The sequence below is a fragment of the Erinaceus europaeus genome, chromosome 9, assembly GCF_950295315.1.
Source record: "Erinaceus europaeus chromosome 9, mEriEur2.1, whole genome shotgun sequence".
Lineage (NCBI taxonomy): Eukaryota > Metazoa > Chordata > Mammalia > Eulipotyphla > Erinaceidae > Erinaceus > Erinaceus europaeus.
This window is the reverse complement of record NC_080170.1, coordinates 6,863,164-6,877,927: the sequence shown is the minus strand read 5'-3', so window position 1 is coordinate 6,877,927 and position 14,764 is coordinate 6,863,164. Positions and strand designations below refer to the sequence as shown.

Below are 14,764 nucleotides of genomic sequence, written 5' to 3'. Positions count from 1 at the left end.
CAAAACTGTTTTTGGCTATCTTGGTCTTTGGAATTTCCATTCAAAATTTTGGACACAGTTATCCAACCCCTGTGAAGACAACAGCTAAGGTTTTGCTAATAACTGTGCTGAACATGCAGACTGTGTGTGTGTGTCTGTGTGTGTGTGTGTGTGTGTGTCTGTGTGTGTGTGTGTCTGTGTGTGTGTCTGTGTGTCTGTGTGTGTGTGGGGGGCTCTGATGAGCTCATGATACCGTCTTCTGTTTCCTTCTGTTCCGTGGCGTGGGGCAGCTTGCTGCTCATTTCCATCCCCCCGACTCCTCATTCCCACGTTGCTTTGTAGCTTTCAGTAGATACAGGACTGACACTTCTTCTCAAGTTTATTCCTGAGTGTTCGATTCTTTCTTTTCTTTTTTTTTTTTTTAAATGACCTTGTGATTTTATTTTATTTTATTTATGCAACAGTAAATGAGATGTTTTGTTCATTTCACTTTCTGGTTGATAACTGCAGGCATATGGAAATTCAATTGATTTTTTACATTGATTCTCTTTAAACAGACCGACTCTTTATTAGAACAAATAGATTCCAGTGGATTCTTTGGGAGAGTTCTTTCTATAGACAAGGTCAAGTCATCAGTGAGCGGGGATGATTCTATTTTCTCCTCTCCAATGGGCTCTTTTTATGTCACGTTGTCGCCTAGTTTTCCTGACAGGTACTTTAAATAAAGAGATGGCCTCACCTTGTTGCTCATCGCAAGGGGGGTAAGGTGGGGGGGCATTTCTAAGTTATTGGGGTCATTCATTCAGTTCTTATATTTTCAATTTTCTCACCTGCATTCATTGATGTGATTGATTTCTGTGTGTGTGTGTGTGTGTGTGTGTGTGTGTCTGTGTGTCTGTGTGTCTCTGTGTGTGTGTGGTGGACTTGAATGGTTTTGGTGTCAGGATCCAGTGCTGTAACTCTGGGGCTTCCACTTTGGGACAGGCCACTCCTGCACTTCCGAGAAGCATCTGTGAACATCTGGTCCTGGTTCTTTAGCTGTGTGGTGGATTCACCAGGAACGTCACGTCACCCGAGCCCTTCTTTATGGGTCATCTCTGACTGTTAACTTGGTCCCTTTCGTTTTCACATTTCTACCTTCAGATTTCTGAACCTTCAAGACTCAGTGTCAGCAGTTCAGTTTTCCAAGAATTTGATCATTTTATCTAAGTTACTGGCATTCAACTGTTCATGATATCTCATTAAAATCCTTTTTATTTCTGTAAGGCTGGAAACAGTGTTCCCCATCTCAATGATTTTAATATTTGTAGTACTGGGGGCCAGGTGGTGGTGCACCTGGTTGAGCGCATGTTCCAATGCACAAGAATGCAGGTTCAAGCCCCCGGTCCCCATCTGCAGGAGGAAAACTTCACAAGCAGTGAAGCAACACTGCAGGTGTCTCTCTCCCTCTGTCTCCCCTTCCTCTCAATTTCTGGCTGTCTCTATCCAATAAACAAAAAGGTAATAAAATAAAATATTTGCAGTATTTTTTCTTTTCTTTTTGTCAAAAACACTATGAGCCAGCCCATTTCTATAATCTGGACACAGGGGTGAGAGGCATCAATAAAAAAAAAAAAAAAAACCACTGTATCTGTGGAGTTTTTGTGAGGTGAGCTTAGATGGCTGTCAGGTGCCGAGCAAAAGCAGGAACCAACAGGCCAGGAAGTGCCAACTACCCCAGAGCCTCCTGGCTGCAGCTCCAATAGCTGGGCCCTGCCTCCTCCATACACAGCCTCCTGCCACACACCTCCCCTGGTTCTGTCTTTTCAGTAGGAAGATGGGCAAGAGTGAGGAAAGGCGTTGGGGAGAGAAAGGCGGATTCTAGGCAGAAGGGACACTGCGCAGAAGCCCAGCGCTGACAGAGGACACTGACTGTGTAGGGAGCTAGAAACAGCTTAGTGCACAGAAAGAAAGCAGAACAAGGCTAGGGTGCTGAAGCAGGAAGCTGACGCGTGCGCACACACACACGCACACGCGCACACACACACACACACGCACACGCACACACACACACACACACGCACACACACGCACGCACACACGCACGCATGCACGCACGCACGCATGCGCATGGCCGGGAAGCACTTTGAAATCAGTCATGCTCTGCACATGCTCCAACCAAGTGACACTTACACAGCCCCGGTACAAAGCTGAGAGCATACTGAGCAGCACTGCTGACTACCAGCTCCAACACCTCCACCCCCTACAAGGCAGGTGGACCAAAGGAGGCTTTCCATCTAGTCACTAGGTGGCAGTCAGCAAACTGTCTCCCTCCTGATCATTAATCATTAATGTCTGAAGAGTCGAGGTTTTCATCTGTAAAAGGTGGGGAGTAAAGTCCATCTTCTGGGGTTCACGTAAAGACTCTGGGTTCCTGGGGGGTACACATCCTAAACCCCAAACCAGTGTCTGCAAAGAAGTATTGGCAGACAAGCCAGAGAAAAGGAAGCTGGGAAAGCATCTCTGTTCTCAGGGTGACTGTGCTAAGGCTACCTTAGAAATAAGACCACGCTGGGAAAGACTGGACACTCTTTCAAGTCATGCCGATGACTTTTTCTGGCACTTAGAAAAATGTTTGCAGGACTTCCAGAGGCAGGGCTAAGGAGCAGCAGCAGCTGTGTTCCTCTCCTCTCCTCACCCTGGTCAACTAGGAATACCAAAGGAGACCACCTGGGACCACAACAAGACAGGACTAGAAGGACTTCAGGAACCTACCGAATCATAGGTGAGTGCAAACACGTGTGGCTAGTGGACAGAGAGGAGCCTAGGGAGAGATTAAGTGGCTGGTAACAGTCCAGCAGTTTACCGGTTGAGACACCACCTCCAGTCTGTTTCACCAACAAAAAGATGGCTGAAGGGAGGAGAGATTTCCCCTAAGACTCACCAAATGCAACTGTGAGTCTCCATTGCTGATGCCCTCAGAGGCTGGAGCAGCAGGGGGGAGGACCTGTGCTGACACTAGGGGACAGAGAACTGACCAGGAAACACAGGAGAAGATCTAGACCTTGGCAGCCTAGCAGTGGGACTGTGAAAGTCTCCTTGCATAACCACTGGATTATCTCTGCCACACCCTGCTTTATCTCTTGGTCAGGAGTCAGTGATTAAGCTAAGAAGCCTACTTATAGTTTAAAAGCCCTCAGGCTCCCATAGCCTACAGGAAAGAAAAAGAACAAAAGAGGCTTTTAAGCCACTGAGCTCCAACTCAGGGATTAAAATAAGATTGAAACAATTGTCAATTTCCACAACTGTGAACCCTTTAAGTACCTTACTTAGACACAAGTCAATCCAGGCAAGAGTGATCAGTAATCTGAAACGTACTGAGAGAGGGACCTCATAACATAATATATAAAATGGTTAAGCCAACAAAAAGAAATATTGGAGAAATGAACCAGGACAAGAGTCCAGCTAAAAGCCCCCTAAAGGTTGACGCACAAAATAATGAGATCAACATCCAAACACTAGTTAAGGAAATAATCAAAGGAGTGAGGAAAGAGTTTGAAAGAATTGTCATCAGAAATGCAGAAACAACAAGTGAGACTCTGGAAGAAAACACTAATTATCTCAAGGCTATTAGAGAGCTGAAAGCTGAAATAGCTGAGCTAAGAACACAACTAGCTGCACAACTAAAACAGTATCAGAACACAGTAACAAAAGAGATCAACTCCAGAACACAGAAGAGGGGAGAGAGAATATAATAAATGAGGCTGAAGACAGAATTAGAAAGATCGAGGGTAAAGTAGAGACAACTAAAAATGAAGTAAGAGATCTCAAAAGGGATTAAGAGATACTGAAAACAATGACCTATGGGATGACTTCAAAAAGAAACAATACACGCATTATTGGCTTACCAGAGGAAGAAAGAGAGAGAGAGAGGAAGAAAGCATTCTTCAGGACACAATAGCTGAGAACTTCTCTAGTCTAGACAACATCAAAGACATAAAGGTTCAAGAAGCCCAGAGGGTCCCAAACAGAATTAACCTAGACTTAAAGGCATCAAGACACATTATATTTCTAAAGGAAAGGAATAAGGATAAAAAAAGGATCCTGAAAGCTGCAAGAGAAAAACAGAGGGTCACGACAGAGGACGACCCATAAGATTAGCAGCAGACTTCTCCACACAAACACTACAGGCCAGAAGAGAATGGCAAGATATCTATCGAGTGCTCAATGAGAAAGGCTTTCAACCAAGACTACTGTACCCTGCTAGACTGTCATTCAAACTAGATGGAGGCATCAAAACCTTCTCAGACAAGCAACAGTTGAAGGAATCAACTATCACCAAGCCTATCCTGAAAGAAGGTCTAAAAGGTCTCCAATAAACAGTCAGACCACCATAAATATGCCATCTATCAGAACAATCTAAAAATCTAGAATAATGGCATTAAAATATCTTCAATCATTGATATCAATAAATGTCAATGGCCTGAATTCACTTATTTAAAGGCACAGAGTAGGTAGATGGATCAGAAAATACAACCCAACAATATGCTGCCTATAAGAAACCCACCTAATTTAACAAGACAAACACAGACTTAAAGTGAAAGGATGGAAAACTATCATACAAGCCAATGGCCCACAAAAAGGGCAGGAACAGCTATTCTCATATCTGACACGATAGACTTTAAAATCAATTAAATTTAAAAAGACAGCGATGGACACTACTTAATGTTCAGAGGATCAGTCAATCAAGAGGACTTAACAATTATTAACATCTATGCACCCAATGAGAAGCCATCTAAATACATCAAACATCTCCTGAAGAGCTACAGCAATATGTTAACAGCAACACAGTAATAGTAGAGGACTTCAACATCCCACTCTCTCAACTTGACAGATCATCCAGGCAGAAAATCAATAAAGACATAAGGGAGCTAAATGAGAAGATATATGAACTAGAACTATCAAAATTTTCAGTTATTCATCCCAAGAAACTGGAATACATATTCTACTCAAGTCCACATGGGTCATTCTCAAGGACAGACCATATGTTAGGTCACAAAGACAGCATCAGCAAACTTAAGAGCATTGAATTCATTCCAAGCACCTTCTCAGACCACAGTGGAATTAAACTAACACTTAACAATCAACAAAAAATTAGTAATAGTCCCAAAATATGGAAGCTCAACAGTACACTACTTAACAACTACTAGGACAAAGAGAAAATCAAGGAAGAAATCAAAATGTTTTGAGAGTTCAACGAAAATGAAGACACAAGCTATCAAAATATTTGGGATACATTTAAGGCAGCGTCAGGAAATTGTGAGGATGTGGTTGAGCTTTGCAGGGCTTGACCTGAGGAGTACATTTATCATGTCAGTCTCTCTCTCTACTGAGAGGTTGAGCAAGGAGGGACAGGAGTAAACACAAAGGTTTGCCCCATCTTATCAGACTCCCTGACTAACAAAGCACCCCACATTCCTGATACTATGGCCTATCTACATAATCACTGTTTTGCCTGAAAGATCCCCACCCATTCTATTCCTTTGATCTATCTTCTTTCTACCCTCAAAATACTCCCTGCCTCCAGGGTATTATTATTAATACTACCCATTGAACCCCTAGTAAAAGTTGCTGGGGAGGTTCACACCATTCCTGGCCTTCTTTGCCTTCTCCCACCCCTTTCCTAACCATGTAAGGTATTGTCAAGCCACTTCCGTTTCTGTCTTGTCTCTTCCTGGTCCCGACCTGGAGGAGGGCGGGTGTGCAGACTGGGAGGTTGACGCTGGCCATTGAGGTTGGTGCCATGTGGCTTAACCAGGTGTGCTACCATCCAACTCTGGGGCACCCAAAAGAATAAAGATTTGTATTGCTTTGCCACCATGACCTATGTTCCTGGGTCATCACTCCCTCTTGCGACGCTAGCCTGACAAGGCAGTACTTGAGAGGGAAATTTACAGCCACACAAGCACACATTAGGAAACAAGAAAAAGCACAAATAAACAGCCTGATTGCACATCTTAAAGACCTAGAAGAAGAAGAACAATGGAACCCTAAAGCAACCAGAAGGACAGAAATCACTAAAGTTAGGGCAGAAATAAATAACATTGAGAATAGGAAAACCATACAAAAGATCAATGAAAGTAAATGTTGGTTCTTCAAAAGAGTTTACCCCAGGCATGCAAGGTTGGTATAATATATGTAAATTAATCAACATGATCCACCACATCAATAAAAGCAAGACCAAAAATCACATGGTCATATCAATAGATGCAGAGAAAGCCTTTGACAAAATACAACATCCCTTTATGATCAAAACACTACAAAAAATGGGAATAGATGGAAAATTCCTGAAGATAGTGGAGTCTATATATAGCAAACCTACAGCCAACATCATACTCAATGGTGAAAAACTGGAAGCATTTCCACTCAGATCAGGTACTAGACAGGGCTGCCCACTATCACCATTACTATTCAACATAGTGTTGGAAGTTCTTGCCATAGCAATCAGGCAGGAGCAAGGCATTAAAGGCATACAGATTGGAAGAGAAGAAGTCAAACTCTCCCTATGTGCAGATGACATGGTAGTATTCATAGAAAAACCTAAGGAATCCAGCAAGAAGCTTTTGGAAATCATCAGGCAATAAATACAGTAAGATGTCAGTCTAAAAACCTAACATTCAAAAGTCAGTGGCATTCTTCTATGCAAACACTAAGTTAGAAGTAATTGAAATTCAGAAATCAATTCCTTTTACTATAGCAACAAAAACAATAAAATATCTAGGAGTAAACCTAACCAAAGAGTGAAAGACTTGTATACTGAAAACTATGAGTCACTACTCAAGGAAACTGAAAAAGACACAAAGAAGTGGAAACATATTCCATGTTCATGGGCTGGAAGAACTAACATCATCAAAATGAGTATACTACCCAGAGACATATACAAATTTAATGCTATCCCCATCAAGATCCCAAACACATTTTTTTTAGGAGAAAAACATGCTAGGTTTATCTGGAACCAGAAAAGACCTAGAATTGCCAAGACTATCTTGAGAAGAAAGAACAGAGGACAGCCTTCTCCGAATAGAGACGGACCAGTCTTCAGTAGAGGATATACGAGTAGTTGTGTTCCCCTGCTAGAACCTCCAAACAAGCTCCCCATCCAAAAATGGGGGGAGAACATGGACAGAATAGTCACCACAGAAGAAATCCAAAAGGCCGAGAAACACATGAAAAAATGCTCCAAGTCTCTGATTGTCAGAGAAATGCAAATAAAGACAACAATGAGATATCCCTTCACTCCTGTGAGAATGTCATACATCAGAAAAAGTAACAGCAGCAAATTCTGGTGAGGTTGTGGGGTCAAAGGAACCCTCCTACACTGCTAGTAGGAATGTCAATTGTTCCAACCTTTGTGGAGAACAGTCTGGAGAACTCATAGAAGGCTAGAAATGGACATACCCTATGATCTGCAATTCCTCTCCTGGGGATCTATCCCAAGGAACCTAAAACAGCCATGCAAAAAGATGTGTGTACACATATGTTCTTAGCAGCACAATTTGTAATAGCCAAAACCTGGGAGCAACCCAGGTGTCCAACAACAGATGAGAGGCTGAGCAAGGTGTGGTATATAGACACAGTGGAATACTACTCAGCTGTAAAAAATGGTGGCTTCACCGTTTTCAGCCGATCTTGGATGGCCCTTGAAAAAATCATGTTGAGTGAAATAAGTCAGAAACAGAAGGATGAATATGGGATGATCTCACTCTCAGGCAGAAGTTGAAAAACAAGATCAGAGGAGAAAACACAGTAGAACCTGAACTGGAATTGGCGTATTGCACCAAAGTAAAAGACTCTGGGGTGGGTGGCTGGGGGCGGGGGAGAATACAGGTCCAAAAAGGATGACAGGAAAATTCTGGGAGGAAAATTTCCAAGTCCTACTGCCTTCAGACAACTAGGCTCATTTTACTTATTTATTTATGATTTTATTTATTTATTAATGAGAAAGATAGGAGGAGAGAGAAAGAACTGGACATCACTCTGGCACATGTGCTGCCGGGGATCAAGCTCAGGACCTCATGCTTGAGAGTCCAAAGCTTTATCACTGTGCCACCTCCCAGACCACTACTTATTTATTTTTAAGAACCTCAGACACAATAATTTTAAGGCTACCCCGTTCCCTGTATACTGCTTTGGTTTAAAACCTAGATCCAACAGATTGGAGTAATAATCTTTCATACACACTCAATTGTTTTGTTGTTGTTGTTGTTTTCTGCAAAAGCAAAATAAGAAACTTTCTGACTGGCCAGGTGGTGGCACACCTGGCTGAGCGCACATGTTACGATGTGCAAGGACCTAGGTTTGAGTCCCTGGTCCCCACTTGCAGGGGAAAAGCTTTGGGAGTGGTAAAACAGGGCTGCAGGTGTCTCTGTCTCTCTCCCTATCTTCCCGTTTCTCTTGATTTCTGGTTGTCTTGATCCAATCAATAAACCAAGATAGTAAGAAATTTAAACACGAAACTGATCCCATTTAAAATGAGGCACTTGATCATAATTTGATTCTATTCAGTACTCAAGTCACACATCTGGGATTTTCAGGGCACCTTGTAAACAGTCTGTACCATGTAATGTTTGTCCTGTTGCAGTCTGTCCTGCTGTCAAGATAAAGCACATTATTTCTTGCTACTCCTATTGCTTTTTTCCCATAATGGTTTCATTTAATGGCAGGTTTTGTGGTTGTTGTTGTTGTTTGTTTTTTTTCTTTTAATGCTTTTGTATTAGTCCTACATAGCAGTAATGCTTCATGGTATATATGACAAAGGAAGAACCACGTTTCTTCCTTCCTTCCTTCCTTCCTTCCTTCCTTCCTTCCTTCCTTCCTTCCTTCCTTCCTTCCTTTCTTTTTGCCTTCAGGGTTATCTCTGGGGCTTGGTGCCTGCACTACAAATCCACTGCTTCTGGCGGCCATCTTTTTTCTATTGTTGATGTTATTTGCTATTGTTGGATAGGACAGAGAGAAATCGAAAGAGATGGGGAAGACAGAGAAGGGGAGAGAAAGACACCTGCAGACCTGCTTCACCGCCTGTGAAGCGACTCCCCTGCAGGTGGGGAGCTGGGGGCTTGAACCCGGATCTTTGCACTTTGCATTATGTGTGCTTAACCTGCTGCGCCACCACCCAATCTCCACACCACATTTCTTAAAAAGCAAAGATCTGAACCAAAACAGACCAAAAGATGAACTTAACAAAGTCAAACAAATATTTTTTTCCACACAACTGTACAGCTATTATTGTCATCAGGAAAGCACTGAGTAAACCAAAGGTTAATCAGAATTTGCCTGTGTGCAGGGGTGGGGGTGAGGGGAGGAAGACGTCAGTAATAAAGGTGTATTCTAGAATTTTCAAATAAGAGTAGGGCACCAAAATAAAAACCCTGGGTGGAGGGTGAGGGTGGATGTTCAGCTTCATGGGGGGGGGGGGGGAGTTCGTGAGGGGGGATTGGATGGGACAGTCTTTAGGTGGTGGGAATGGTGTTTATGTACACTCCTACCAATTTGTAGTCATATAAATCCCTATTTAAGTTATATGAGAGGAGAAAAACTGATCGAATGTCTCAAACTTTTCAAAGCACAGTATGAGTCTTTTTAATATGTAGGCTGAGTCTTTGATATGTTGACTCTCTTAAAAGCTTAGTCCAGGGAGAACAGAAGCAACCGGTGGCACAGCTATATGCCAACAATGTCAAAGGACATAAAATATGGTGAGGGTGTGTATGATACAGCAAATCTTAACAAAGGGATTTTTCAAAGTTAACCCAATTGCCAAACAATGTGATTACTGCAATAACTATCTATTGTCTTCTTAAACCCTAAGACAGCAGGAATCTCCCACTTCCTCTATAGAGCCTATGTTTCTCCCAAACCTGTAACCTCTGGGGTGGGGCTCACTTTCCTGCATGCTTCTCTCAAGTCAGGCCAAATGACATTGCATCTGCTGATTCCAACCTAATCAATGCACCGAGTATCACCTCAGCAGGCTTCACCTCAGACTGTGTACAGAGACATCAGGCATGGAATGCCAACCCTTCACCCTCATTACTCGGGTGAGAACTTTCCTTTCATGGTATTCTCTAATTCCATTCCACGAGGTTCACTTCCTAACAAAGTCCCAAACCCTAGATATAGACCAGGTCCGGCAAAATAGAATATATGTTCACATGTATCCATAAATTAGGGCAAAATATATACCTGAAAGCAAAAATGCACAATAATCTGTAGTGAGTCAGTATCAAGTTCATAATGAAATAGTGTCTGTTTAGACTTAGATACCCTCCTTACCTTCTTCCTATTACAGTTCTCTCACTCACTCCAAAGCTAACCTTAGCAAAGCAAGGACTCCAAACTGAATCAGGGCAAGAGACTGGAATACTTTAACGATGACTCTTTAGTCACTATCAGGCCACCCCATCAGCTGGGGCCCTAATTGGGGAGTCCTGAGATTCCCAAACAGACTTGATGGGCCTAGAACTCAAATAAATCCCTCTCTCCATGTGTTACCAGTCATTTCTATCCGGAACAACAAAATAAAGCCCTTTATGGGCCCCAATAGGACCTTGCCCTCAACTTGTATCAATAATGGTAGAGAATGTTCCATCCTCCGAATGGAGGCTGGACAACATACTCTATGCTACACCTGAGGAAGATGGGTCGATACTGGGGCAGCTTGGAATGTTCCTACTCATGACCACAGAATGTGAGCTCAGATCTAGAGGGATGCAGAGGTCACACAGGCATCTAAGCTAATTATGGGCCCCAGATCACATCAAATCGACGGGGTTCACAGTAACAACATTATTTATACCCCTTTCCCATATTTGGGAGCTACTCTCTTCCCTGATCCAGCTTTCTGGTCCTTTTCCCAGCCATGACATCATCTCCCCAGACAATAATTAGGATCCACCTGCATATCAGATTTCAAGCTCAGGCAAAAAAAAAAAAAAAAAAAAACAAAACACTAGTTTAGCTACAGGCCCTTTGAAATATAACTAAAATATGCCTACTAGCTATCTACAAAATGGAGGAACCCCAACACTTCATCTGCACTATTCCAGCCTTTAGGTCCAATTTCTTTTGCTTTGTATGTTAACTCTCTTTTCAGCCACCAGGTTCCAGATGCCAGCATGATGCTGACCAGACTTCCGTGGACAGACAACCCCACCAATGTGCCTTGGAGCTCCACCTCCCCAGAGCCCTTCCCCACTAGGGAAAGAGAGAGACAGGCTGGGGGTGTGGATCGACCTGTCAACGCCCATGTTCAGCAGGGAAGCAATTACAGAAGCCAGACCTTCCACCTTCTGCATCTCACAACGATCTTGGGTCCATATTCCCAGAGGGTTAAAGAATAGGAAAGCTATCAGGGGACGGGATGGGATACGTAGATCTGGTGGTGGGAATTGTGTGAAGCTGTACCCCTCTTATCCTACGGTTTTGTCAATGTTTCCTTCTTATAAATAAAAAAAAATTTTTTAAAAAGAATTTTCAAATAAGAGTTCATTAAACATCACAAATACAGACTAGAGAAACAAAGGAAGTAAGAATGTCCCCAGCCATTCTTACAGAGGCTTTGAAAACAGTTCTTACTCAAGAAGAAGAGAAAAACAACATCTCAGAGATATCTACACCTGGTCACAGGTCCTGTTAGATATTCACACAAATGCCCTCCACAGCCCCTCGTTACGTCTTAGAAAATCCGCGTACATTTTCTGGTGCTCAGCTTTCCATGATCACAGGACGTGCGCTCCCCACACTCTCAAGGCCTTGTCCCACTCACCTCCTCCAATGTTATGTACAGATGTTGAAATATATACGGAAAGCCACACAAATATACTTGTTAAGGGCCCAGAATTACTGTAAGAGGAAATCTTACGTTTAAACATTGAAATAGAATATGATAAGGCAAAATCTACTACAGTGTTTAACACAACCCCAGACAGTGAGTGAACACACACAAGACGTTCACTGGCCCCAGGAAAGTGGCGAAGAGCATCAAGGTCAGCACATCAAGTGAGCAAAGAACACACGTCACCTTCAATAGCAGCTAGTCAGTTGAATTCATCTGAACAATGACACGCCTCTGAAAAAAAAAAAAATCGCTCCTCCTCAAACAGAAACCCAAACCAAAATGACCTACCTTTGAGGTTCTCTGAAGGTGGTCGCCAACGTACGTCTTACGGAACTGGTCCAAGAACCATAAAATCGCAAGCTCTATTTTTTCATTGGAACTCTGTGGCAATCCGGTCTCCATCAAAGATATGAGCTGAAAAACTCTTTTCATGAAGGAAAAACAACAACAACAACACTTCAGTAAAGATTCTTCAAGAGCTAACATCAGAACACTTTTGTGGCAGTGTAATATAATCACGACAGCAATTCTGAGGGTAGGAACGCTTACAGAGAAGGTACTTCTCAATCATCTGAAATTCTTCCACTAAGTGACGCTACGATCTGATCACATTCTTTCTAGAGCTCTTCCCAAGACGTCTACATCCCTAATAGATGTCTAAAGTTTATATATGAGCCCAGAACTAATTATCTCACTAGAATTCACATAGAATTGTAATACACAGAGATATGTAATATATCCATACATACAATATTAACGCGAACAAAGGATACGCATATACAAGGTCTAATACCCTCATATGTATTCAGTGGTACTGAATGTAGAGCTTTTATTTTCATTTTCCATTTAACCATATAATTCTATATAACTGAATATTTGGGGGGGTGACATGAGTCAACATACAAAAAACATCAAGAGGGGGCCGGGTGGTGGCGCACCTGGTGGAGCGCACGTTACAGTGCTCAAGGCCCTGGGTCAAGTCCCTGGTCCCCACCTGCAGGGGGAAAGCTTTGCAAGTGGTGAAGCAGGGGTGCAGGTATCTCTCTGTTGCTCTCCCTCTCTATTACCCCATTCCCCTCAATTTCTGGCTATTTTTATCCAATAAGTCAATTAAGATAGTTTAAAAAATTATTTAAAAAAAACCAAGAGGTACATCAATTTAAAGCATTTTCTTAGTAACGAAAACCTACTTGAAATGAACTACAACAGAAGCTTAAAAGACATGTTTAAGCCAAATATGTGGCTGTTATGAAAGGACATTAGAAGTGAAGAGAGGCTCAGTTAAATCTCCTGAAGGGGAAAAGCTTTATTTCTGTTCTAAAATTTTATTGATTTTGGATAGAGACAGAGATAAATTGAGTGGGAAGGAAGAAAGGAAGGGAGGGAGGGGGGAAGAGAGAGAAAGAGAGAGAGAGAGAGAGAGAGACACCTGTAAATCTGCTTTACCACTAGAAGCTTTCCTCCTGCAAATGGGGACTGGGGCTTGAACCCGGGTCCTTGTGCACTATAATGTGTGCACTCAACCAGGTGCACCACCACCTGCCCCCCCAGAGTGGAAAAACTTCAACATACTGAAAAGGCCAGACAAGAGCCCAGCTGCAGGAGCTTGGCAGAGCGACAAGAAACCTCACTGAGGGGGGAGAAGAGGCGGGGAGGGTGGCAGCACTGGGCCATGAGCACCCCAGCGGCACAGGGCCCGGCAAGAAGGAAGCCAGATCCTGGTTCCCCCCACCCCACCCCACCCCACCCCAGGGGCTGATCATCTGACCAGGACACAGGAAACAGAGTGCCGACAAAACCACCCTCACTGTGTCAGGTGTGTTAGGGTGAGGTGGTGTGAGCCCGGGAGTGGTAGCACACCTCAATGAATGAACACTTTACCATGAGCAAGGGCAGAGGCTCGAGCCCCTGCTCCCCACCTGCGAAGGGGTGGGGGGAGGAAGTTCACAAGTGGTGATGCAGGTGCTGAGTCCCAGCAATAACCCTGGCGGCACAGAAAATGAAAGAGCATTTATTTGCTGAGGAGAAGCAGCCGCCACTGGGATGTGCTGAGGCAGCCTGTTTCCTTACAACCATCACAGGCCTGGGAATGCTGTGGGCAGTGGCCTGTTCCTGGCACACAGCTGGGCAGCAGTCTCCCTGTCAGTCTCCCTGTCTTCTCCTTGAGCTGCACCCACCTAGGAGCTGGAGAGCCACGGAGGGACACACAGAAGGCAGCAGACAACAGGACACCCCTGGCTACCTGGAACATCTCACAGGAAATGGGTATTGGCAGATTTCATGCAATTTTTTTTCCTTTCTATTTTATTTTGATAGGACAGTCAGAGGAGAGGGGAGAGGGAGACAGAGAGACACCTTCGGACCTGCTTCACCACTCGTGAACACCACCCCCTACCCACCCCCTGCCCTGGAAGCTTAAGAGCAGAGGCTTGAACCTGGGTCCTTATGCACGGTAATGCGTACATTCAATTGGCGACACCACCACCAAGTCCCCTGAAAAATTCCTTTTTTTTTGCTTCCAGAGTTCTCACTGGGGCTCAGTGTGAGCACTCTGAATCAACCACTCCCGGCAGCCTTTTTTTTTTTTCTTTCTATTTGTCTCCTTTCTATTTTTATTTGACGGGACAGAAATTAAGAGGGGAGAGGGAGACAGGAAGAGAAAGAGAGTGAGAGAGAGAGAGAGAAAGAGAGGAAAGAGAGGCAAAAAAGAAGAAAAAGTAATGAATTCCCATGTGGGACAGCAGACCTGCCAACCCCAACTCAGCAGGGCCGGCACAGGCCCTGCCCCCAGTAGCTTCACACAGAGCCCGAGGACACAGCTAAGACATGGGAAGGTCAGGGGTCCAGGAGCAGCCTCGGCCTGTGAGCAACAGGAGACAGGGCCAGGAATGAACCGACTGTCCCCAGCCC

General features: G+C 43.7%; 1 protein-coding gene across 8 annotated transcripts in view; it reads right to left on the bottom strand.

Annotated features, from left to right (window-relative positions):
• The window catches only part of RANBP17 (RAN binding protein 17), a 291,165-nt gene that overhangs the window by 224,363 nt on the left and 52,038 nt on the right, over window positions 1-14,764 (bottom strand). For all 8 annotated transcript variants that reach the window (XM_060197144.1, XM_060197145.1, XM_060197147.1 and 5 more), the window contains one exon: window positions 12,143-12,278. In XM_060197144.1, coding sequence (XP_060053127.1) covers window positions 12,143-12,278 — 136 coding nt within the window. The remainder of the gene's footprint in view (window positions 1-12,142; window positions 12,279-14,764) is intronic.